The 25,492-nt window shown below is 36.5% G+C and overlaps 1 protein-coding gene across 5 annotated transcripts in view; it reads left to right on the plus strand.

Moving 5' to 3' along the window:
• The window catches only part of TEX10 (testis expressed 10), a 59,629-nt gene that overhangs the window by 21,302 nt on the left and 12,835 nt on the right, over positions 1-25,492 (plus strand). For all 5 annotated transcript variants that reach the window (XM_014782026.2, XM_014782025.2, XM_087419405.1 and 2 more), the window contains 6 exons: positions 297-535; positions 1,298-1,433; positions 3,063-3,238; positions 4,565-4,742; positions 9,102-9,190; positions 11,034-11,167. In XM_014782026.2, coding sequence (XP_014637512.1) covers positions 297-535; positions 1,298-1,433; positions 3,063-3,238; positions 4,565-4,742; positions 9,102-9,190; positions 11,034-11,167 — 952 coding nt within the window. The remainder of the gene's footprint in view (positions 1-296; positions 536-1,297; positions 1,434-3,062; positions 3,239-4,564; positions 4,743-9,101; positions 9,191-11,033; positions 11,168-25,492) is intronic.

Consider the following 25,492-nt stretch of genomic DNA (forward strand, 5'->3'; position numbering starts at 1 on the left):
TAATTACTTAAATTACTTCTAAGATTACCAAGCAGTGCTACAAGGGCCTTTGCTTTTTGTGTGAATAGCAACTAGGGTAGTGAATTAAGCAGTATATACTCTTAATTCATGTCTTAACAACCTGGATTCCATAATGAATGTTTTATTTACAAAACAATGGTCTACGTACCTTTCTTCTTTGGCACTTTATTCCAGAAGGAAATATTTTTTGACCCATTGATTATTTTAAGTATTCTGAGTGAAGCAGGCATGGTAGATATAACACTTTATTGACGTCTGTTTTTATTTGTTTTTAGCAACAAGCATTGCATGATTCTCTCCAATAATGTAGATCATCTCTTACTGAATTTAACACTGTCTGATATCATGGTCTCCTTGGCAAATGCCTCAACTTTGCAAAAGGATTCCAATTGGATAGAAATGATAAGGAAATTTGTGACAGAGACCCTTGAAGATGGCTCTAGGCTAAATAGTAAGCAGCTGAACAGATTGCTTGGGGTATCGTGGAGGTTAATGCAGATACAACCAAACAGAGGTAGGTGATGCTGCTTTGTCCTTATTTAAGAGAGGAGCTCTTATGCATGCCATTTAGGGTCTAGCTTTGAATTGATGACTTTCAAACATTCCATGTAGTCAGGTTAGTTACATTCAAGCCGTAAAAGCTAGCATAATTATGAAGGACTATCTTCCTTGAACACTGAAATTGTTTATGGCTCAGAGCATCCATTTCTCAGTGGGTAGGTCCACTCTGAAGCAAAAATTGATCAAATTAATAGCAGATTATAGAATTGGAGTAAAAGGAGGTAGGTATTAAGAAGAAATGCTATCAAGCCTACTGATGAAGAAATACCTTCTTCTGATCTAGTTTGACTAGAAATTGAGAGCTTTTTCCTTTGATCCATATAGAATGAATCCTGCCTATTTTCTTTGCGTTTCTTCTAGCTTGAAGTTATGTCACATTAAGTCAGATTTTAGCGTTCTTACTAATTCTTTTCATTCAGAAACAAAGCTTTCCTGTTTGGTTCCCATCTTATTCGCCTTTCTGCTATCCTAGTTTTTGTCATCCCTACTTAGGTTTGTTGGCCCTTAGGAAAATCTATACTGTAATCTCTGGTTGGTTTGACTTTTATTTTAGTCAGGCCATTGCTATAGGACTTTGATGGTCGTCATCAGTTTGTGGCTAAGATGTAATTTGTCATAGGAACAAAGTAAAATACTTCTGTGCTTTTAGAGGAATTTGGGGGCTGGTGAAGAAACATTTTTGATTCATATGCAGTTGTTTTCTCTCTGTTTTTAGAAGCTACAGAGTCTCTCATAAAGGCAGTTTATACATTGTATCAGCAAAGGGGCCTTCTCCTTCCAGTTCGGACTTTGTTACTGAAGTTTTTCAGTAAAATCTATCAAAAAGAAGAACTGCGATCTTACAGAGTCAGGTAAAGTTTCATTTATTATTTTGCCTTTTTCTTGCCAAGTTTTTTTGTTGTCTGTTTATTAGGGTGAGGTGATTAAATCTTGGGAGAAGTTTACTCTTTTTATCCAATTTGGTTGCATTTAAGAAAAGATATAAAATTTTATGAAGAAGCATACAGAATAGTGCCAGTAATCTTTATACAGTCACATGCCGCATAACAACATTTCAGTCAGCGTTTCAGTCATATGTATGCGATAGTGGTCCCATAAGATTAGTACCGTATAGCCTAGGTGTGTAGTAGGCTATCCCATCTAGGTTTGGATAAGTACACTCTATAATGTTTGCACCATGACGAAATCACCTAATGATGCATTTCTCATAATATCCCCATCGTTAAGCAATGTGTGACTATACGCATAACTGAAGAGATTAAAGTCTCTTTGCGCGTGTATTTCCACTTGGCCTCTTACAGCTAAAGGACAGTTGGAACAACCTATAGCAGCCTCAGTCTTTTCTTTTGCTTCCTATAAAAATTATGGAGGTTGAACCCCTGTGCCCTTAGTTACACACTGAGGCATATGGTCTAAGAAGGAGGGCAATAGAAGATGAGAAAGCTTCTGGTTCGGTGCTATCGGGTGAGATGGACAACAAAAAGAATAACTTTTTTTTTTTTTTTTTAAAGATTTTATTTATTCATTTTTTTCCCCCCAAAGCCCCAGTAGATAGCTGTATGTCATAGGTTCACATCCTTCTAGTTGCTGCACGTGGGACTCGGCCTCGCGTTGGACGGAGAAGCGGTGCCCTGGGGCGCGCCCGGGATCCGAACCCGGGCCGCCAGCATCAGAGCGCGCGCACTTAACCGCTAAGCCACGGAGCCGGCCCAGAATAACTTTTTGATATGATGAGTTGGAGGTTTATTTGAGTCAGGAAGAGATGTTTGAGCAGAAGATAGAGATTTGGGATACCTCAGCATACATAGGTAGTTGCAACATTTTTGAGTCTTCAGTGTAAGCCAGGTGCTTTTCATAATTTACCTCAATTCTCATACTACTACTAGGAGGTACTATTACTTCCATTTTACAGAAGAAAACTAAAGTTTAGGTTAAATAAGTTGGTGAGTGTCATGCAATTAATGGGTAATGGAGTTGAGACTTCAGTTCTGTCTAACAAAGGTCATGCCTAAATCACTAAGCTCTGAGGGGACAGCAAAAATGATTGCTGTTACCTGAGTAAGAAGACTAAAGCAAATATACTAAGGAGCTAAAATAACACAAGTTTGAAGCCATTTAGTGTGGCGGCACCTTACAGTAAATGCATCAATGCATTAATATAGTATAATAATTAACACTAATTAAGATAAGTAGTACACAAAGAGTTAAGTAGTGTCTGTGTCCTTTAAGATAAAAATACAGTTTAGGTAGTGCCCCAGATTACATGAACTTTTTAATTTAGTAGGTAAAAACTTGGAAAATGCTATAGCTGAATAAGTGATGCTGGCAATCTTGTAGGCTCTCAAATGTTTAAATGAGTAAATGTGGTGTTATTGTTAGATGATTTGTCACTTTTTGGTGTACTTAAGTTAAAAAAATTGTTTTATTTCTCTTGTCTTTGAAAATTATACTTTATTTTACTGTTCCTTGGCCATTCTTAGATACCGTAGTAAAGTGATATCCCGTTGGCTGGCTGGTTTACCATTGCAACTCGCTCATCTGGGCTCCCGAAACCCTGAGCTCTCAACACAGCTTATTGATATCATCCATACTGCTGCAGCACGAGCAAATAAAGAATTACTAAAAAGTTTACAAGTGACTGCTCTCCGAATCTATGGTAAGAGTTTGTTTAACTGTGTACATATACATTGGTCTACCTCAATTTAGGAAAGACGTTTCTAAGGGAAGCTCTAGGTTTGCCTTTCCTTTCAATTATTATAAATTAGTTATACCACAGTTAAAATTCCAAAACAAAACAAAACATCAAACAGTAAATTTACTTTTAATAATAGGTATATTATTTGAATAGTTTCAGAAAGTTAATAGATGCTTTTTGCATTCTTAAATTTTCTTTTAAACTACCTGGTATTCCCAAATTCAAAACTGATCAGGTATTTTTTAAAAATTCCTTTGAAGCTTTGTCAGCAAATTACTTATTTAATCATAATGGATATCTTGTAGACTTCCATATATTAATACTTCTTCATCCCTTGAACTATTTCATATTTTAAGCAAAAATACCAATAAAAGCATACTGGGATATATACATATATATAATTTATATTTATTATTAAGATATAATTCACATACCATAAAATTTGCCATTTTACAGCGTACAATTCAGTGATTTTTAACATATTCCCAAGGTTTTGCAGTTGTCACCACTAATACCAGAATATTTTTATCACCCCAAAAAGAAACTACCCATTTTTAGTCCTTCCCGACTCCTTCCTTCCCCAGCTTCTGGCAACCACTAATCTACTTGTCTGTCTCTATATATTTGCCTTCTGGACATTTCTTATAAATGGGATTATTATAATACAGGGCCTTTTGAGTCTGGCTTCTTTCACTTAGCATACTACTTTTAGGATTCATCCGTTTTGTAGCATATATCAGTACTTTACTTATTATTGCTGAGTAGTATTCCATTATATGGACATACCATTTATATTTATCCATTCATTGGGTGATGGACATATGGTTTGTTTCTACCTTTTGTGGGTTATATTTTTAAATCTGTATTTTTCTGTATTGCTTATATGTAGGGATGTGTGTGTGTACGTGTACAGACAGGTCTTTTGCTTTAAATTAGGTTGATATTGTAATTGTCACTGTTTAGCAAAAGTGCTTGTTTTTTAATGTTTTGCTTTGTGTCCAATCCCTTTACCCCCATCCAAGTTCTTATTTCAAACAAGACACTTGGATATTATGAAATTATTACAGTGTTAAATAAATATATCTTTAAATAATGATTATGGTCAGTGATTTACTTTAGAAAAGAGCTTAAGCCACACATATGCTTTATGATGAAAATTTTTTCATGTAATTGATATATTGGAATTCACAACACAGTGAAAATAATCACTCAATCTGCTTTATTGATTTAATCTCTGGTTTGTATATCTTTTATAGTTGAATTTACTATGTCTGCCCACCCCACTAGATCCACAAGAAGGCACTGTGGTGGTTCTCCCAGCAGAGTCTCAGCAGCGTTTGGTCCAGCTTGTATATTTTCTACCCAGTCTGCCTGCTGAATTGCTTTCTCGGTTAAGTCGTTGCTGTATTATGGGAAGACTCAGTTCAAGTTTGGCTGCCATGCTTATCGGGATACTGCACATGAGGTAGCATGCTCAAGTGAGCTGTATTTTAAGTGTATAATCTTTTCCCCCTACCTGTCTTACTAGCAGTTTGTCAAGTACAGAAGGCTTTCAAGTCGTATACTGCTGCTGCCTTCATTTGCTCTTAATGCAACAAATAAAACTGATGATGTTATTGCTAGATAGCGTAAGCTCACTAGAGTAAGACTGTTTCACGTTACTTGTTTAGTGATTTGTATAGATTGCAATAAGGGTTGAAATTATCAAAAGCATATAGTAAGGGTTCAGTGGTAGGTGAAAATAGAAACAGCAAAGGTTAACTGGCTGTAGCTATTAACCTTTTTAACACAAAGGTTTGTGCTTAAAACCTTTAATGTTACGGAGTTGCGATTCAGATTTTCAGGGAGCTCAGAATTTACTGTAGCTGGTGAAATAAATAAGTTTGTGGACTCAGACAAGGAATCACTTGAAATCTTTTTTGTGTGTGGTAAAATATGCATACGTAACATAAAACTTACCATTTCACCCAGTTTTAAGTGTACTGTTAAAACTGCACAGTGGCGTTAAGTACATTCACATTGTTGTGCAACCAGTACCACTATCTCCAGAACTGTTCATCATCCCAAACTGAAACTCTGTAATCATTAAACAATAACTCGTCATTCCCCTTCCCCCAGTCCCTGCTAACCATTATTCTATCTTCATGATTTTGACTATTCTAGGTACCTCATATAAGTGGAATCATGTATTTGTCCTTTTGTGTCTTGCTTATTTCACTCAGCATAACTCTTCAAGGATGTTCAAGGTTCATCCATGTTGTAGCATGTGTCAGAATTTCCTTCCTTTTTAAGGTGGAATAATATTCCATTGTATGTATATACTGCATTTTGTTTATCTGTTCATTTGTTGATGGACACTTGGTTGTTCCCACCTCTTGGCTATTGTGAATAATGCTGCTATGAACATTGACGTGGTGTACAAATATCTGTTTGAGTCCTTGCTTTTAATTCTTTTGGCTGTATGCCCAGAAGTGGAATTGCTGGATCATAGGTAATTATCTGTTTAATTTTTTGAGGAACTGCCCTACAGTGGCTACACCATTTTACTCTGAAAGGTTTTATAACTAATAGTGTTTCAATATTGCAAGTGTTCAGAGTATCCTTAAACATCTTATGTCTGTTATCATCAGGCATAGTATTTTAGTATTCAGCAATATTTATTACTGATTGTGGCTCATGGACAGGGTCTGATGGTTTTAGGCAGAAATGGAAATCTGGGCTGTAGCTGAAAATTTAAACACTAGCTTCTTTGTGGCTTCTTGTACAGATCCCCTATCCCAGTTAAATAGTTCACTCTATTAGTAGACTTTCTTTAGCTTTGTTTGCCAGTCTCTTCATACCAGTATAGGATGTATGTTTGAGTTTAGTCACCTAAAGTATGCTTCGTAACTGATGATAACCTTTCCTTTCAGCAGAAGAGGGCTATGTCAGCGTGTTGTTTATATGTGAAAATTCAAAGTTTATTTCTTCTGTGTGCATGTACGTTAGAGAGAGACTTGGTCTTATTAAGTATTTTAAACATTTATTAGTTTCCTGTGTTTTTCTTTCTTAGAAATTAAAAAAAAAAAACCTTCTCTTTGTCTAGTGTAATCAATTATTTAATGCTAGGCCTTTAATAAAATTAAATGTTATTTCTTTTTCTATAACTTAAGTGGTTTTGTGTTTATTAACTTCCAGTAGAGGGCACTCTGTTCCTTTGATACAATTCTAGTAGAGGATCTGTTTTAACATTCAATTAAAATCACCTTTTGAACACCTGAAATTGATTCTCTTTGGAAGCTATATTTAATATCTTTATCAACATCAGTTATAATTCGCTTATGGTTAGTAACTTTGTCAAGGATGTTTTCAAAAGTCTGCGTTTTTTCTTTTTGTGGAGATTTGTGGTGAGCATTGAGAAAGTATATTAATTTACAAATAATGATAATAGGGGTTCCTAATAATTAAAGTAAAAGCAGGTTTTCGTTGCGGTTAAAAGTTCACCAAGTTAAATTTTGCCTTTTAGTATTTGCAGAGTCTATTAGTAGACTTCTCTGGAGACGTATTGTTCCCATTCAAACTAATCTCTCTTAAAAAATACAAAATTAGGACTTCTCAACTTTCTCAGGCCAATGGCATCATTGTACCACTTTTCCTAGATTCAGAATTTAAGGATCACATTTGATTCCTTCAGACGTATGCTGAATTATTTCATATCTTTTGTTTTCTCTTCAAAATATCCTTCTCTCCTTGACATGAATATAAACTAGCCAATTTTTTCATTATCTCCCACCTGTACTATTATAGTAGTCTTGCTTCTTAGTCTCATCTGTCTTGTGCACTGTTGCACAAGATTAATTTTCCTGAAATATTCATTTAATCATCTCTGATTTTTGTCTGTTACACTAATTGGTCTGTGATATCAAGTTCAGTTCAGATTTTTTGGTTTTGATGCCCTGCTGTCTCTATCGGAGAGAGTTCATATCTAAGAGCAGGATACTACCAAAAGATATCAGTTTGTTCTGTGTGTGAAAAACCCATCAGCTAAAAACTGTTGGTATTCATTTTATCCTTTAAAAAGTGTACTTAATGGGGCTGGCCTGGTGGTGCAAGGAGTTAAGTGTGCACGCTCCGCTGCGGCGGCCCAGGATTCGCCAGTTCGGATCCCGGGCGTGCACCGACACACTGCTTGTTAAGCCATGCTGTGGCAGCATCCCATATAAAGTAGAGGAAGATGGTCACGGATGTTGGCCCAGGGCCAGTCTTCTTCAGCAAAAAAGAGGAGGATTGGCATCGGATGTTAGCTCAGGGCTGGTCTTCCTCACAAAAATTAAAAAAAAAGTGTACTTAGAGTTGCTGCCCCTACCTTTTTTACCACTCACTGAGAGGTTTTTAGAGTTGGACTTTTTCCCTATACCATTCTACTTGTGTTGTTCCACTGGCCTTTGCTCAGACCTTATCCTCTCTGCCCCTATTTACACTGGTTTGGGGAACATAGGATATAAATGTGGAAAGGTAATCTGTTAGATAAAAATCTCTGAGAAGGGAGAAATTCTTGAACTAAGGAATTTGCTGTGGGTTTTCAGTAGGATGAATTATGACCTGGTCTGTCAGGGACAGTTCCAGTTTACTTTTGTCCCAGCATTATTAGTAATAGCATCCCCTTTTCCTCTCAGAAGTGTTCTGGCTTGGACAGCATATATGGTCATCATAGTTTTAAGGACAGTGTGATATATTGCTTGTCATTTGTCCAAAATAGATTTGCTACCCCTTGTAGCCACTGGATGGCATAGTTGATTCCTGTTTTCACTGGGTTCAGGAGGATATTCATTTGTTTTCTAACCACCATTTTATACTCCTTTCCATTGAGCTCCTCTAGCTTTTTATAACCTCTTAGCTTGTGATATTCCTTTGATAGCCCTTTGCTTATTGTGGGAATGATACTCAGAAGGGTGTTTCCATTATTTTAACTCCTCAAATTTTAAGAATATTAATGAATAGAACTACAATTATTTTAATGGTAAAAAAGTTTATTTAAGTGCTTCTAGTTGAATTAGAAACTCCTAATTTTGTCTGACATTTATTCAGATCTCTGTGATAAGATTGCAGTCTCAGCTTGTTGGATCTGATGATTCTCAGCCTTTTTTTGCTGTATCTATGGTTGATATTTGCTCTCTTCTTAGCTGTACCTTGAAGACAGTTTTTAAAGGACTCACTGGAAGCTGATCTCATGGCAGGAACCAGATAATCCTCATTTAATGAGAAGCTGCTTTACATTTAGCTATTCCCTTGAGTCCTCTACGAGTACTTTAGCTGTACTATTGTGAAGTAGACCTAGTTGCAGCTTTGCAAAGTACAGGAACACATAGTTATCTTAGAGTGGCTTTAAATGGAAGTATTCTTTGCCTAATTAAGATACTTTTGCTTAGTTAGGAAGCTGGAGCTTATTTAAACTTAACTCATTTAAGTAAGCAAGGTAAGACTTTATAAAAATCAAGTAGTAAATACATAGCAGCTGAACCTACTACTGAAAAGCAAAACTTCATCCTGGCTCCTTGGAGACTGATTTTCAAATGGCATGGAAATTTTCTAAGTCATACCATATATGTGGACCAATTAAACTTTTTAATGAAACTTTACATAAATAAAAATATGTTAGAAGTTCAATTTTCCATATTATGGTACTTGGGCCCTTATATATAAAGTTAGTACATACTATGGGTTTTGTTTAAGCTATTAAATCAGACTTGTTTTCAATAAAGAAAAATGGTTATATTCTGTGCTGTTATTCTTGAGTCTTCAAGTTGGTCACTTCTGGTAATAGTTCTCCCGTTGTTTATTATAGATCATCATTTTCTGGATGGAAGTATTCAGTTAAAGACTGGTTGATGAGTGATGTGGACTATTTCAGCTTCTTATTTTCAACACTTACAGGTAACCACATTCACCTGCCAAGTTGAAGAAAGTTTCCTTTCTTCAAACCTAGTATGAAGAGTCTCCTAAGATTTACTGTCTTGTCTGCTTGGCTCCAATTTTGAAGATGATAAATAATCTGTCTACCTTGGAATGATTTTTATTGAGTAATAAGTGGAAATCTTTGAAGGAATATTTGTACCCTACATTGTCAGGGTCTTGAGGCAGGGAGATGCAAGATTCATCTTTAAATCTCTCATGGTACAAGTATCAGAAACTTGGGGATTATTTGAATGTCACATGATTATTATTTTCATTCCTTTCTTACTGTTATTTCTCAGCTTTATTCTTATCTTTGTTTGCAGTGAACTGGACATACTTGACTCTTTTTCAAATAGAGAAATATTTTAAAAAACTGCATACTTAAAAAAACTGATGAGGGGCCGGCCTGGTGGCGCAACCGGTTAAGTGCGCATGCTCCGCTGTGGCGGCCCGGGGTTCACCGGTTCGGATTCTGGGCGTGCACCGACCCACCATTTGGCAAGCCATGCTGTGGCAGTGTCCCATATAAAGTGGAGGAAGATGGGCACGGATGTTAGCCCAAGACCAGTCTTCCTCAGCAAAAAGAGGAAGATTGGCAGATGTTAGCTCAGGGCTGATCTTCCTCACAAAAAACAAACAAAAAACTGATGAACGGAATATTCATTTTAAACATTCAAAATGTTTAACTTGATAAGAAGAACATCAGATTTTGATTAGCCATTTTCTACATTCCATTTGCCCTCAAAGCACAGTTAATAAAATGAGTCTAAAAGTGCTGAAAGTTAGATGTATAAGTATTGTTACTATTGTTTTAAATGTTTGTACTATTTCAACATTTCTGTTTTATACCTGGATGATGAAGATGAGATTCTTAGAAATTTTCTGAAGACCTGAAATTAGGAGACTTAGTTAAGTTAGAATCCAAAAAGAACTTGACAGGTTCTCATAATGAGCTGAATATAGCAAGATAAATATTATATAAAAGATAAATGTAGACTTCTACATGTGTACTTGATAGTTTTGAGTGTACACATTTGAGATGAAGGCAGGAGCTTCGTGTTTGAATAGTAGTACCTGTCAGAAGGTTTAGTGGTTTTAGAAAGCTCATTAGGAGTCAGTGTGTTGTGCTAGTCAAACTAGATCATGACTCTTCAGGCTGTGGTCATGGAAATATAGTGATCTGAACATCCAAGCAGTTAGCTCAAGTCTGACCACATTGCTGGTATTCTGATCATTTTGAGAGCTATCTTTTAGGAGGGAATTTGGCAAGTTGTGTATGTAATTCATGTCCTTTGTAATCGGGGTGGTAAGAGAATCAGAAATTTTGCTGTATAAGGTGTAGTGGAAAGAACTACACATGTATTATCAAAAAAAAAGACTTACGAGAGATAGAGTAGTTTTAAAATATTTGAAGGGCTATTATGTAAGAGAATAAAGAGTTTGGTATATGTATGAAGGAGTATATTTGTTCATTTGCTTTTTTAAATCTACCATTAATTGGAAAGATATTATGTCTTTCATATTTTTTTGAGTAAAAATGGTAGTGCCCCCAATATAAGGGGTAAAACATATTTCTTGCTGTATTATAGATGGGATCACATCACATCCTTTGTGTACATAATTATATGAATTTTACTGCCTCCATTGCTAGCAATTCATTTTTTTTAACACTACGTGAAATGCAGAAATTCAGAGAAAACAAAGTAGCTTAAAGAAGAATTAAACTTGAAGGTACATGTCATTTCTTTTAAAAAAATTATGAAGAATGTCACTTCTTTGTGATTTATTTTTTTTAAATTGGCTTTCTTTGTACCCAAATTAGGGTTTTCAAAAGAGGAGTTGACTTGGCTTCAGAGCCTTCGAGGAGTTCCTCATGTCATCCAGACACAGCTTTCCCCTGTGCTTCTTTATCTTACGGACTTGGATCAATTTTTACACCATTGGGATGTAACAGAGGTAATAGTGCATTTAAAAAGAAACTCACGATTATTAAAATTCAGCTCATCAACCACCAATAGTTACTATATATTGGGATTGCCTTGTATGAGATATTCTTAGTGATACCGAGTAGTATAAGACAGGATCCATGTTCTGAAAGTACTTAGGGTCTTGGATTGGAGATGTTTTTTTTCTTAAAGAGGAGTGTTTTTCATTCTAAGTTATGCTACTATATAGAATAAATTAGTAATTTGAATGATAGAAACAAATTTCTTTTATGTAGCATGGGATAGATAATTATGGGGTAGATTCATCTGTGGAAAAGAGGAAAGGCTTTGTGGAAAAGGAAGAATTTGACTTGGGTGTTGAAAGATGAATAAGACTTAAGTAGGATTTGGTATCCTTGAAGGTGGCTTTTTCCTTTTAAACAGAAAAGATTATTTATCAGTTCTTTGATTTTAAGGATTAATACATACTTTATTAAAGTTAAACTTAAAACCCAAATTCTTCCTTAAATTTTAAAGTTCAATTTAAAATCTTATTTTTTAGATAAATATAGTAAATTTAAGCAGTTATTTTAAAAGGGGACTTTGTATTTTATTCCTTTTACACCTTAATTAAAATTTTAAACTGTTTATAGCTTTTAATATATTCACTATTTGTCAGGTAGTTCACTTTTCTGACAAACCTTTATAAATGTTAAAGTAAATCTTAAATATCTAATAAATTAAACTTATAATTATGATAAATCTTAATATCTGAAGCTTTGGTACTGTTTATACTGAAAGTCTAAAATCACAAGTCTAAATTAATTACTGACAAGTTTTAAATTGGAATTATAAGGCTGATCTTTTGCCCTAAATTGGAATTATAAGGTGATCTTTTGCCCTAATAGGAAAAATTGTCTTATATGTTACAAATATGTAAACTAAATAAGCAAAAACATCATACACATTAATACTAAGGATTTGACTCTCTAAAACATTTCTATATTAATTTATTTCTTTTATTTTTTATTTTTTTTTGAGGTAACATTGGTTTATAACATTTCAGGTGTACATCATTATAGTTCGATTTATAGTAGACAGAAATCATGGTCACCACCCAGAGACTAATTATCATCCATTTCCATACACATGTGCCCTTTTATGCCTTTTGCCCTCACCCCTTCCCCTCTAGTAACCACCAATCTAATCTCTATATATGTGTGTGTTTGTTTGTTGTTGTAGTTTTTATCTTCCTCATATGAGTGAAATCATATGGTATTTGGCTTTCTCTGTCTGGCTTATTTCATATAGCATAATACCTTCAAGGTCCATCCATGTTGTCGCACATGGCAAGATTTCATCTTTTTTTTATGGTTGAGTAGTATTCCACTGTATATATATGTACCACATCTTCTTTATTCATTCATCCATTAATGGACACTTAGATTGATTACAAGTCTTGGCTATTGTGAATAATGCTGCAGTGAACATTGGGGTGCAACTATCTTTACACATTCATGTTTTCGTGTTCTTTGGATAAATACCCAGCAGTGGAATAGCTGGATCATAAGGTAATTCTGATCTTAATTTTGTGAGGAATCTCCATCCTGTTTTCTATGGTGGCTGTACCAGTTTGCACTCCCACCAGCAGGGTATGAGAGTTCCCTTCTCTCCACATCCTCTCCAACACTTGGTATTTCTTGTCTTGTTAATTATAGCCATTCTGATTGGCGTGAGGTGACACCTCATTGTAGTTTTGATTTGCATTTCCCTAATAATTAGTGATGTTGAACATCTTTTCATGTGCCTATTGGACATCTGTATATCTTCTTTGGAAAAATGTCTGCTCAGATCCTTTGCCCATTGTGTGTGTGTGTGTGTGTGTAAGATCAGCCCTGAGCTAACATCTGCCAATCCTCCTCTTTTTTTGCTGAGGAAGACTGGCCCTGGACTAACATCCACGCCTATCTTCCTCTACTTTATATGGGATGCCGTCACAGCATTGCTTGACAAGCAGTGCGCTGGTGTGCGCCCGGGACCCGAACCCGGGCTGCCAGCAGCGGAGTGCATGCACTTAACTGCTACGCCACTGGGCTGGCCCCTCCTTTGCCCATTTTTTAATTAAGGTTGTCTGATTTTTTGTTGTTGAGATGTATGAGTTCTTTATATATTTTGTATATTAACCCCTTATCAGATATATGGTTTCCAGATATCTTCTCCCAATTGTTAGGTTGTCTTTTCATTTTGTTGATGGTTTCCTTTGCCATTGAGAAGCTTTTTAATTTCATGTAGTCCCATTTGTTTATTTTTTCTTTTGTTTCCCTTGCCTGGGGAGCCATGGTTTCAAAAAGATACTGCTAAGATCGATGTTGAAGAGTGTACTGCCTATGTTTTCTTGTAAGAGTTTTATGGTTTCAGGTCTTACATTTAAGTCTTTAATTCAGTCTGAGTTATTTTTTGTGTATGGCGAAAGATAATGGTCTACTCTCATTCTTTTGCATGTGACTGTCCAGTTTTCCCAGCACCATTTATTGAAGAGACTTTCCTTTCTCCGTTGTACGTTCTTGCCTCATTTGTCAAAAATTAGCTGACCAAAGATGTGTGGGTTTATTCCTGGGGTCTCAGTTCTGTTTCATTGATCTGTGTGTCTGTTTTTGTGCCAGTACCATGCTGTTTTCATTACTGTAGCTTTGTAGTATATTTTGAGATCAGAGAGTGTGATACCTCCAGCTTTGTTTTTTTTTCCTTAGGATTCCTTTGGCTGCTTGGGGTGTTTTGTTGTTCCATATAAATTTTAGGATTCTTTGTTCTATTTCCGTGAAAGATGTTGTTGGGACTTTGATAGGGATTGCATTGAATCTGTAGATTGCTTCAGGAAGTGTGGACATTTTAACTATGTTTATTCTTCCAAACTATGAGCATGGAATATCTTTCCATTTCTTTGTATCGTCTTTGATTTCTTTCAACAATATTTTATAGTCTTCAATGTACAGATCTTTCACCTCTTTGATTACATTTATTCCTAGGTATTTTATTCTTTTTGTTGCGATGGTAAATAGGATTCTATTCTTAGTTTCTCTTTTTGCTATTTTGTTATTAGTATCTAGAAACACAACTGATATTTGTTTGTTGATTTTGTACCCTAAACTTTACTCTGTTTATTATTTCAATTAGTTTTTTTGTGGATTCTTTATGGTTTTCTATGTATAAAATCATGTCATTTGCAAATAGTGACAGTTTTACTTCCTCCTTTCAATTTGGATCCCTTTTCTTTTTTATTTTTGAGGAAGATTGGCTGTGAGCTAATATCTGTTGCCAATCTTCCTCCTCTTTTTTTTTTTTCCTTTTTCCTACCCAGAGCCCCAGTAGATAGTTGTTGTATGTCATAGTTTTACATCCTTCTCGTTGCTCTATGTGGTACACCGCCTCAGCATGGCTTGATGAGTGGTGCATAGGTCCGTGCCCAGGATCCAAACCAGCGAACCCCAGGCTGCCGAAGCAGAGCCTGTGAACTTAACTGCTACCCCACCAGGCCGGCCTTCAATTTGGATCCCTTTTATTTCTTTTTCTTGCCTGATTGCTTTGGCTAGGACTTCCAATACTATGTTAAGTAAGAGTGGCAAAAGTAGGCATCCTTGTCTTGTTCCTCTTCTTAGAGGAATAGCTTTCAGTTTTTCACCATTGAGTATGATGTTAGCTATGGGCTTATCATACATGGCCTTTATTATGTCGAAGTACTTTTCCTTCCATACTCATTTTATTCAGAGTTTTTAACATAAAAGGATGCTGTATCTTGTCAAATGCTTTCTCTACATCTATTGAGATGATCATATCATTTTTTTTGTGTGTGAGGAAGATCAGCCCTGAGCTAACATCCATGCTAATCCTCCTCTTTTTTTCCTGAGGAAGACCGGCTCTGAGCTAACATCTATTGCAAATCCTCCTCCTTTTTTTTTTCCCCCAAAGCCCCAGTAGATAGTTGTATGTCACAGTTGCACATCCTTCTAGTTGCTGTATGTGGGACATGGCCTCAGCATGGCTGGAGAAGCGGTGCGTCGGTGCACACCCGGGATCTGAACCCAGGCCGCCAGTAGCGGAGTGCGCACACTTAACCACTAAGCCATGGGGCCGGCCCCGATCATGTCATTTTTATTCTTCATTTTGTTAATGTAGAGTATCACATTGATTTGCAGATGTTGAACCATCCCTGGAATAAATCCCACTTAATCATGGTGTATGATCTTTTTAATGTATTGTTGTATTTGATTTGCTAGTATTTTGTTGAGGAGTTTTGCATCTACGTTTATCAGTGATAATGGCCTGAAATTTTCTTTTTTTGTGTTGTCCTTGTCTCATTTTGGTATCAGGATAATGTTGGCCTTGTAGAGTGAGTTAGGAACCTTCCCCTCCTCTTCAATTTTTTTGGAAGAGTTTGAGGATAGGTATTAAGTCTTCTTTGAATGTTTGGTAGAATTCACTGGGGAGGCTGTCTGGTCCTGGACTTTTGTTTTTTGGGAGGTTTTTGATTACTGTTTTGACCTGTCTAGTGATCAGTCTGTTCAGATTCTCTGTTTCTTCTTGATTGAGTTCTGGAAGGTTGTATGATTCTAAGAATTTATCCATTTCTTCTAGATTATCCAGTTTTTTGGCATATAGCTTTTCATAGTTTCTCTTATAATCCTTTGTATTTCTGTGATGTCTGTTGTAATTTCTCCTTTTTTGTTTCTGATTTTATTTGAACTTTCTCTCTTTTTTCTTGGTGAGTCTAGCTAAAAGTTTGTCAATTTTGTTTATCTTTTCAAAGAACCAGTTTTTGATTTCTTTGTGTGTTTTTTTTCTGTTTTGTTTTTTTTTTGTCTCTTTCATTTATTTCTGCTCTGATTTTTATTATTTCCTTCCTTCTGCTGATTTTGGGCTGTTTGTTCTTCTTTTCCTAGTTCCTTTATGTATATTGTTGGATTGTTTGAGATTTTTGTTGTTTTTTGAGGTAGGCCTGTATTGGTATAAACTTTCCTCTTAGTACCACTTTTGCTGCATCCCATAAATTTTGGTATGTCATATTTTCATTTATCTCCAGGTATTTTTTGATTTCTCCTTTGACCCAGTAGTTGTTCAGTAGCATTTTGTTTAATCTCCACATATTTGTGGCTTTTCCATTTTTCTTCTTGTAGTTGATTTCTAGTTTCATACTGTTGTGGTCAGAAAAGATGCTTGGTATTATTTCAGTTTTCTTAAATTTATTGAGACTTGTTTTGTGGCCCAATATGTGATCTGTCCTGGAGAATGTTCCATGTGCATTCGAAAAGAGTGTGTATTCTGCGGTTTTGGGTGGAATGTTCTGTATATATATACTAAGTCCATCTAGTCTAATGTGTCATTTAAGGCCAGTGTTTCTTGTTGATTTCTGTTTGGATGATGTATCCATCAATGTAAGTGGAGTGTTCGAGTCCCCTGCTATTATTGTGTTACCGTCAGTTTCTGCTTTTATGTCTGTTAATAATTGCTTTATATATTTAGATGCTCCTATGTTGAGTGCATAGATATTTACAAGTGTTATATTTTCTTGTTGAATTGTTCTCTTTATCATTATGTAACACCCTTCTTTGTCTCTTGGTACAGTTTTTGTTTTAAAGTCTTTTTTGTCTGATATAAATATTGCTACCCCAGCTTTCTTTTTGTTTCCATTTGCGTAGAGTGCTTTTTCCATCCCTTCACTTGCAGTTTATGAGTGTCTTTAGGTCTGAAGTGTGTCTCCTGTATGCAGCATATATGGGTCTTGTTTTTTTATCCATTCAGTTACCCTGTGTTTTTGATTGGAGCATTTAGTCCATTGACATTTCAAGTAGCTGGTGATAAATACGTGCTTTTCACCATTTTGTTAGTTTTTTTTCTGGATGTTTTTGTAGTTCTCCTTGGTTCCTTTCTCTTCTCTTGCTTTCTTCCCTTGTGATTTGATGGCTTTCTTTAGTGTTATGTTTGGGTTCCTTTTTCTTTATTTTTTTGAGTATTTATTATAGGTTTTTGGTTTGTGATTACCATGAGGTTCATATATAATAACCTATGTAAATAGCAGTCTGTATTAAGTTGATGGTTTCTTAAATTTGACCTCTTACTAAAAGCCCCACCCTTTTACTTCCCCAACCACATTTTATGTTTTTGATATCATATTTTACCTCTTTTATTTTTGTGTATCCCTTAACCTCTTGTCATGGAACTAGATAATTTTAGTACTTTTGTTTTTTGACCTTCATACTAGCTAGCTTTATAGGCGGTTGATCCACTACCTTTACTGTACATTTGCCTTTACCAGTGATATTTTTACTTTGATAACATTATTATTCCTATTTGTGGTCTTTTCCACTTAAAGAACTCTGTTTAACATTTCTTTTAAGGCTAGTTTAAAAAAAACTTCTTTAGTTTTTGCTTGTCTGGAAAACTCTTTATCTCCCCTTCCATTCTGAATGATAGCCTTGCTGGGTAGAGTATTCTTGGCTGTAGGTTTTTTTCCTTTCAGCACTTTTGAATATATGTGCCACTCCCTTCCAGCCTGTAAGGTTTCTGCTGAGAAGTCAGCTGATAGCCTTATGGGGTTCCTTTATATGTAACTTGTTGATTTTCTCTTGAAGCTTTTAGCATTCTTTCCTGACATTTTAATTTAATGTGTCTTGGTGTGGGCCTCTTTGGATTCATCTTGTTTGGTTCTCTCTGTGCTTCCTGTACCTGGATGTCTCTTTCCTTTCCTAGGTTAGGGAAGCTTTCAGCTATTATGTCTTCAAATAAGTTCTCTGCCCCTTTCTCTCTCTCTTCTCCTTCTGGGACATGTATAACATAGATGTTAGTGCACTTGCTGTTGTCCCAGAGGTTCTTAGGCTGTCCTCATTCTTTGTAATTCTTTTTTTCTGTCCAGCTTGAGTGATATCTTCCACTCTTTCATCCAGATTGCTGATCTGTTCTGTGTCCTGTACTCTACTGTTGATTCCCTCTTTAATTTTTAATTTCTATTATTGTATTCTTCAGTTCTGATTGGTTCTTTTTTATATTTTCCACTTCTTTGTTGAAGTTCTCACTGTGTTCATCTGTTCTCCCAGGATCATTGAGCATCCTTATGAGTAGTAGTTTTTACTGTTTATCATTTAGTTCTTTTTCTGAGGATTTTTCCTGTTCCTTTATTTGGAAGATACTCCTTCGTCTCCTCATTTGCCTCCTTCTCTGTGCCTATATCTATGTATTAGGTAGATCAGCTACATCTCCTGATCTTGGAAATGTGGCCTTATGTAAGAGAGTCCTTATCAGGCCCAGCAGCGTGCTCCCCTCTCATCAGCCATGTCGAATGCTCCAGAAATTGTCCCATGGGGGCTGCATGTGCCTTTCTGTTGTGATGTAGTTGCTGTTGCTGCAGGCACATGGCTAGGTTGGCCCCTGGACCTGCTGGTTGTAAGGTGCAGCTGCTGCTGTGGTCACTTTAGTTACTTTATTGGGCAGGGCAAGCCCTGGCCCGGCTGGCTGCAAGGTCTGGATTGCACACAACTGCTGCTGTTTTGCTCTTAAGTGAGTCAGGTCTGCAGTGTGGCTAGTTGCTACGCTCAGAGGCACACAGTTGCTGCGCCATGCAGCTGTTGTACCTTTCTTTTGGGCAGAGCAGGCCTCTGGCCAGGTCTGGCTATGCTGCCCTGTGGTATACAGCTGCCTCAGGAGTGCAGATGGGTGGAGCTGGCCCCAGGTAGCAGGGCACAATTGCTTCAGGCATTAGAAGGTGGAGCAGATCCCCTGTGTGGGTGTTTGTGATGGCCAGTGGCACAAGTCTGCTATGGGCCCACATGCCCTGCCACCCTTGGGCCCACACACCTGGCCTGTGTAGACCCACTTGCCTTGCTGCGGAGGTCCCATGTGCCCCCCGCCTACAGAGGCTGACAAGTTGGCTTGCTGGTGGGCGGGGCCAGTCCTTGGGGTAGGTTGCCTGCCCTGACTATCCTTGCTAGATTGCCTCAGGCGCTCTAGTGGGCAGAGGAGACCCCTGTGCTAACAGGCTAGAGGAATGAATCCAATGGTGGGGTGGCTGCCAGTGTCTGTGTCACCACCACTTAACTAGGTCACAATAATGGCTTCCGCCAGTGTCTCAGTCCCTGGGGGAGTGGGCCCAGCTGCCTCCTGCCCCTCTAAGATGTGCTCTGAGCTTAGTAAGTGAGTCTTTTTTACCAACGGACAATGCCCTTCTCTGTCTGGTGTTTTTGTGCTGGTTTCTGAATCAGGTGAATCTGTGCATGGGCCCTGTAAGAGCAGGTTTTCTTTCTCTGAAGTTATGTAGCTTTCCTGGGCATATTCCCCGTTGGTTTGCAATGCCTGGTTTTATGGAGTCTCACCTCGGTTATGCTGAATCCAAGGGCTGGGATGCCCGCTGTGGAGCTCAGATCTCCTTTTCTTATGGGAAAAGCTCCTTTCCTTTGAGATCACCCTGGCCGTGAAGCGCTGTTGCTTGGGTGTTTTTTTCCTCAGCGGAGCTGTATTTCTGCCTCTTCCACGCCTGTCAATGTTGTTCCTTGTTGTGGCGGTTTTTTTTATCCAGTTTCCAGATCTCTGTCAGAGGAAATTGTTCCATAAGTAGTTGTAGATTTGTTGTGTTCTTGGGAGGAGGTGAGTTCAGAGTCTTCTTACGCCACCACCTTTCAAGCTCTGTCCCTCAGGAATGAGAATTAAGTTTCCATGTGCTGGGGGGGTTGGTGGCAAACAGCACTCATCCATCAAGCTCCTTCCCAGGGGCAGCCCTCATCCAAGAACTGGTTGATTTGGCTATAAAGGTTTGGCCCCTGTACCACAATTCAGGAGAATGCTGATAAGGTAACTCAGCTCTTGTGAATGTATCACAGCCTAACTTACTCTGCCCAGTTCTGCTGTGTATTAACTTATTTCTTCAGTTTCTTTCCTTGCATTGAAAGGTACTTGCCCAGTAAGAATGCATTTGTGTCATCCTAAATAATTTTACTTTGAACCTTTCTTGCAAATTCTGAGGTTATATTCTCTGCTGGCTGATTTTCTTTTAATGATTCAGAAGGCCTCTGGCTAGGACACTGACTGTATTCTTTCCTCATAACTCCTATTTTCAAGGCCAAAGTCTCTTTTTTGTTTTTTTTTATCTCTTTGTCAGTGTTCTCAACAGGGTAGTTTCTAGACTCATTACAACTTCTGTTTTGTTGCCATATCAATTAATTTTATTCAATTGATCTATCTACTTCTTCTTTCCTTCTGTTCTGAATACTCTTCATGTTCTTCATATCTCTTAAGGGGACTGTGCCCTTTGTAGATATTCAACACATTTCTCTCATGGCTTTGAGAGAAACACTCTGATCCCAATACTTAGGTCATACCAATGACATTTATCTTTTCTTTATTACCTTTGTGCCTGGTACTGTGTTTATATGTAGGTTCTCCAGAAATATTGGATTTTAAAAAGTGAAAAGAAATAATGGGTTTGGTAACCAACCTAATTATTTACTATCTAAAATTTTATCTTATTCCATAGTAAATGAAGAGAGTTAAGAAAGGTAGACTGAGGTTAAGGCCTTGAGTACTAGACTGAGAGGTTTGGGTTTGCCAGCAGTAGTAAGAGTAGCTGTTTTAAAAGACAGACTGTTTCTAATGTATTTAAACTATCATGATATATTGGAGAAAGTGTTGTATGGGGATTAGTGGGCCCTGGCTTCCAGGCATAGATTTGGCAGTGTTTAGTTTGGTAATTTGGACAACTCATATAACCTTTATCTGATAATTTGAATTTTTCATAAGCACATCATTTGTGTAAAGCCAAAATACAATTGTCATGAAAATGTGATCAGCTATATTTCTGAAGTGAATATTTGGCAAGGACATGTGTTAAACTTCAAGGCTGCTGTCTTTGAAATGTTGACATAAATTAGGAAAAATCTGAAAATCTATTTTTAAAAGTTTTTGAAGTTCTTAAGCAAAGATTTCGGTTTTCTTTTGGGTAAACTCTGCTATATTTAAGTTGGCCTTTTCACGTGAAAGTATTTGAAATATACATAGTTTTTGACATCTTTAAGCGTAAAAATTTATTTTTCTTATTTCCTTTGAACAAATTATTAGTAGAGTAGGATTGTTTAGTTGTTTTGTTATGGTTTTATCTTCCTAGGCTGAGTGATTTTTTTAAAAATCAGACTTGTTTTTGAGTAGAAATTATTCACAAAGTACAATTCAGAAGAACAGAATAATAGTAAAAAGTCTTTTTCCAGTCCCTGTCTCTCAGCCATGTATTTTCCCTCCCCAGTTTCTAAATGTATTCTTTCAGATATCTTCTGTGGCTTCACAAACAACTACACATATTCTTTTGTTTTGCTACTTTTGTGGAAATAACATACTCTATACACTGATCTAGACCTTGCCGTTTTCCCTTATTATCTCTGTGATCATTCCTTCTGGGCACTGAAGGAAGAATTGTATGACCAATGGCAACAGTAGTTAACAGGGAAAGATCACAAAGGGAAAAGGAATCTCTGGACACATACCTTTCCCAAGTGGAGATTTCTGTGCCAGAGCCAATGAAAGGTCTTAAGGTAAATGTTAATTGTCATTTAAAATTTGAATGGTTGTAAAAGAATATTTTTTAATATGGATAAGCTCTGAAGAATAATAATAAAACATCCAGTTTACGAAAGAGGCCATTTTTCATTAGTTTTGAAACCTCTATATGTCTTTCCCCTCTCCCTTTAGAGTAACACTTATCTTAAATTTTATCATATTCTTGCTTCTTTATAGTTTTACCATATTGGCATGTAACCCCAAAGTATATTGTGTAGTTTTACATGTTATTGAGCTTTTTAAAAATAAACTAATATTTTTCAATAATTTGCTTTTTATTCATTCAGTGTACTCTAAGACATCTACATTAATGTGCAAGATGTAAGATGTTCTTTTTCATAGCTTTGTACTATTCCGTTGTAATAAGATACCATGATTGATTCATTTTTTTAATAGTTTGTGTATTTTTAGCTTTCCATTTTATCCCCGCTCTTGGCATATTAGCTTTGCCTCTTTATTTTATGTTTTTAAGGGTTTGCTCTTTAACATAGCCTGCCCTCAAATTGTACTGTACCACTTCATACCATAATGTAATGTGTAATGATAATGTGAGGTTATTCTTTTTTTTTTTAATAATTTTATTTTTTTTCCCCCAAAGCCCCAGTAGATAGTTGTATGTCATAGTTGCACATCCCTCTAGTTGCTGTATGTGGGACGCAGCCTCAGCATGGCTGGAGAAGTGGTGCGTCGTGCGCACCCAGGATCCGAACGCGGGCCGCCAGCAGCAGAGCTCATGCGCTTAACTGCTAAGCCACGGGGCTGGCCCTGTGAGGTTATTCTTATTTTTGTTTTTCTGTATGTGCTTTTTTTTTTCCTCTACATGCTTTTTTTCTACATGTTTTTAAGATTTTCCTTTTATCACTTTTTTTCAGCAGTTTATGTGTATGGCTTGGTATTATTTTCTCTGCGTTTTTCTTAGCTTGATATTTGCTAAGTGTTTTATTAGGTTTATAGTTTATTGTGTTGGGAAAAATGTCAGCCATTATTCCTTCAAAAAATATTTTGGTCCTGTTCTTTGAGACTCCAGTCACATGTGTGTTAAACCACTTCATATTGTCCCACAGGCCTGTGAGACTGGTTTTTTTTTTTTTTTTTTTTACCTTTTTTTCCTGCTTCAGAAAGTTTGCTGTATCTTCAAGTTCACTGATCTTTTCTGCAGTGTACTATATAATCCCTCCCTCCACACATGCATAGCCTCCTCCATTATCAACATCCCCCACCAGAGTGGTACATTTGTTATAATTAATGAATCTACATTGATATAATTACCCAAAGTCCATAGTTTACATTGTGGTTCACTCTTGGTGTTGTACATTTTATGGGGTTTGAACAAATGTATAATGACATGTATCCATCATTATGGTATCATACAGAGTATTTTCACTGCCCTAAAATCCTCTGTGCTTTGCCTATTCACCCCTCCCCTCCGCCCCCCCTCTGCCCCTCAATAAAACCTCTGGCAACCAGTGATCTTAGTCTACTGTCTCTATAGTTTTGCTTTTTCCAGTGTATCTTATATTTGGAACTGTGCAGTATATAGCCTTTTCAGATTAGCTTCTTTCACTTAGTAATTATTTAAGATTCCTCTATATAAATGCATGGCTTTGTAGCTCATTTCTTCTTAGCACTGAATAATATTCCATTGTCTGGATGTACCAGTTTATTTATCCATTCACCTACTGAAAGACATCTTCGTTGCTTCCACATTTTGGCAATTATGAATAAAGCTACCATAAACATCCATGTGTAGGTTTTTGTGTGGAACTAAGTTTTCAACTCCTTTGGGTAATACCAGGGAGAGTGATTGCTGGATCGTATGGTAAGAGTGTGTTTAATTTTGTAAGAAACCAAACTGTCTTCAAAGTGGCTGTACCGTTTCGCATTCCCACCAGCAGTGAATGAGAGTTTCTGTTGCTCCACATCCTTGCCAGCATTTGGTGTTGTCAGTGTTCTAGATTTTGGCCATTCTAGTAGGTGTGTAGTGGTATCTCATTATTGTTTTATTTTGCGTTTCCCTGGTAACATATGATGTGGAGCATCTTTTTATATGCTTATTTGCTATATGTCTTCTTTGATAAGGTGTCTTTTACGGTCTTTGGCTCATTTTTTTAGTTGGGTTGTTTTCTTATTGTTTAGTTTTAACAGTCCTTTATCAAATATGCCTTTTGCAAAGGTTTTCTCCCAGTCTGTGGCTTGTCTTATACTCTTGCCATTATCTTTTGCAGAGCAGAAATTTTTAATTTTAATGAAATCTGTCTTATCAATTATTTCCTTCATGCATTATGTCATCATACTCAGGGTCATCTAGGTTTTTCCTCCTATATTATCTTCTAATAGTTTTATAGTTTTACATTTAGGTCTGTTGTGATCCATTTTGAGTTAATTTTTGTAAAGGATGTAATTTTTGTGTCTAGATTTCATTTTTTTGCACATGAGTGTCCAGTTGTTAAAGCACCATTTGTTGAAAAGGTGATCTTTGCTCCATTGTCTAAGTTGTTATTTCTGGGCTGTCTGTTCTGTCCCATTGATCTGTTTGTCTCTTCTTTCACCAATACCACATTGTCTTGATTACTGTAGCTTTATAGTAAGTCTTGAAGTCAGGTAGTGTCATTCCTCCAACTTTGTTCTTCTTCAATATTGTGTTAGTTATTCTGAGTCTTTTCCGTCTCTATATTAGAATCAATTTGTCGATATCCACAAAATGACTTGCTTGGATTTTGATTGGTTTCGCATTGAATCTATAGATCAAGTTGGGAAGAACTGACATCTTGACAACATTGTCTTCCTATCCATAAACATGGAATATCCTCCATTTATTTAGTTCTTTGATTTCATTCATCAGTTTTGTAGTTTTCATCATACAGATCTTGTACATATTTTATTATATTTATACCCATGTATTTCTTTTTTGAGGGTGCTAGTGTAAATGGTATCTCAAATTTCATTTGTTCATTGCTGGTATATAGGAAAGTGATTGACTTTTGTATAGTAACATTGTATCCTGCAACCTTGCTATAAATGCTTAGTAGTTCCAGGTGGGTTTTTTGTCAGTTGTTTCAGATTTTTTACATAGGTGATCATGTCATCTGTGAACAAAGACCAACCAATGAATTTTAAATTTTAGATAATGTATTTTTTATCTCAGGAACTTTTTTTTGTATATCTTCTATGTCTCTGCTTGTATTCACTTGTCTTTAACTACTTGAACATATTTATAGCAGTTGTTTTAGAGTTCTTGTCTGCCAATTCTGTCTTCTCTGTAAGATATGTTGATTGATTTTTCTCCTGGTCATGTGGCACATTTTCATGCTTCTTGCCATGTCGAGTATTTTTGAGTGGATATTAGACAATGGAAATTTTAGGTGGTAGATTTTGTCGTCTTCCTTTAAAGAGTGTTTTGCTTTGTTCTGGCAGGCAGTCAGGTTCTTCAGTCAAGTTACTTGAGTATCAGCTTTATCCTTTTGAGACTTGTTTTTAAGTTTTGTTGGGGTGGGTTATTAGAGCAAGTAGCGTTTGCTAAGTCAAGGGTCAGCAAATGACAGCCTGTAGGCCAAATCCAGGTTGGCCCTGTTTTTGTACCACTCTTGAGCTAAGAGTAGTGTTTACATTTTTTTTTAACAGTTGTTAAACCAAAACAAAACAAAACAAACAAGAATATGTAACAGAATCTGTATGTGGCCTGCAAAGTCCAAAATATTTACTGTTTGGTCCTTCGCAGAAAAAGTTAGCCGACTCCTGCCCCAGTGCTAATTTATCCTTGCTATTA

This window comes from Ceratotherium simum, chromosome 29, assembly GCF_057802395.1.
Source record: "Ceratotherium simum simum isolate JZ-2026a chromosome 29, ASM5780239v1, whole genome shotgun sequence".
NCBI lineage: Eukaryota > Metazoa > Chordata > Mammalia > Perissodactyla > Rhinocerotidae > Ceratotherium > Ceratotherium simum.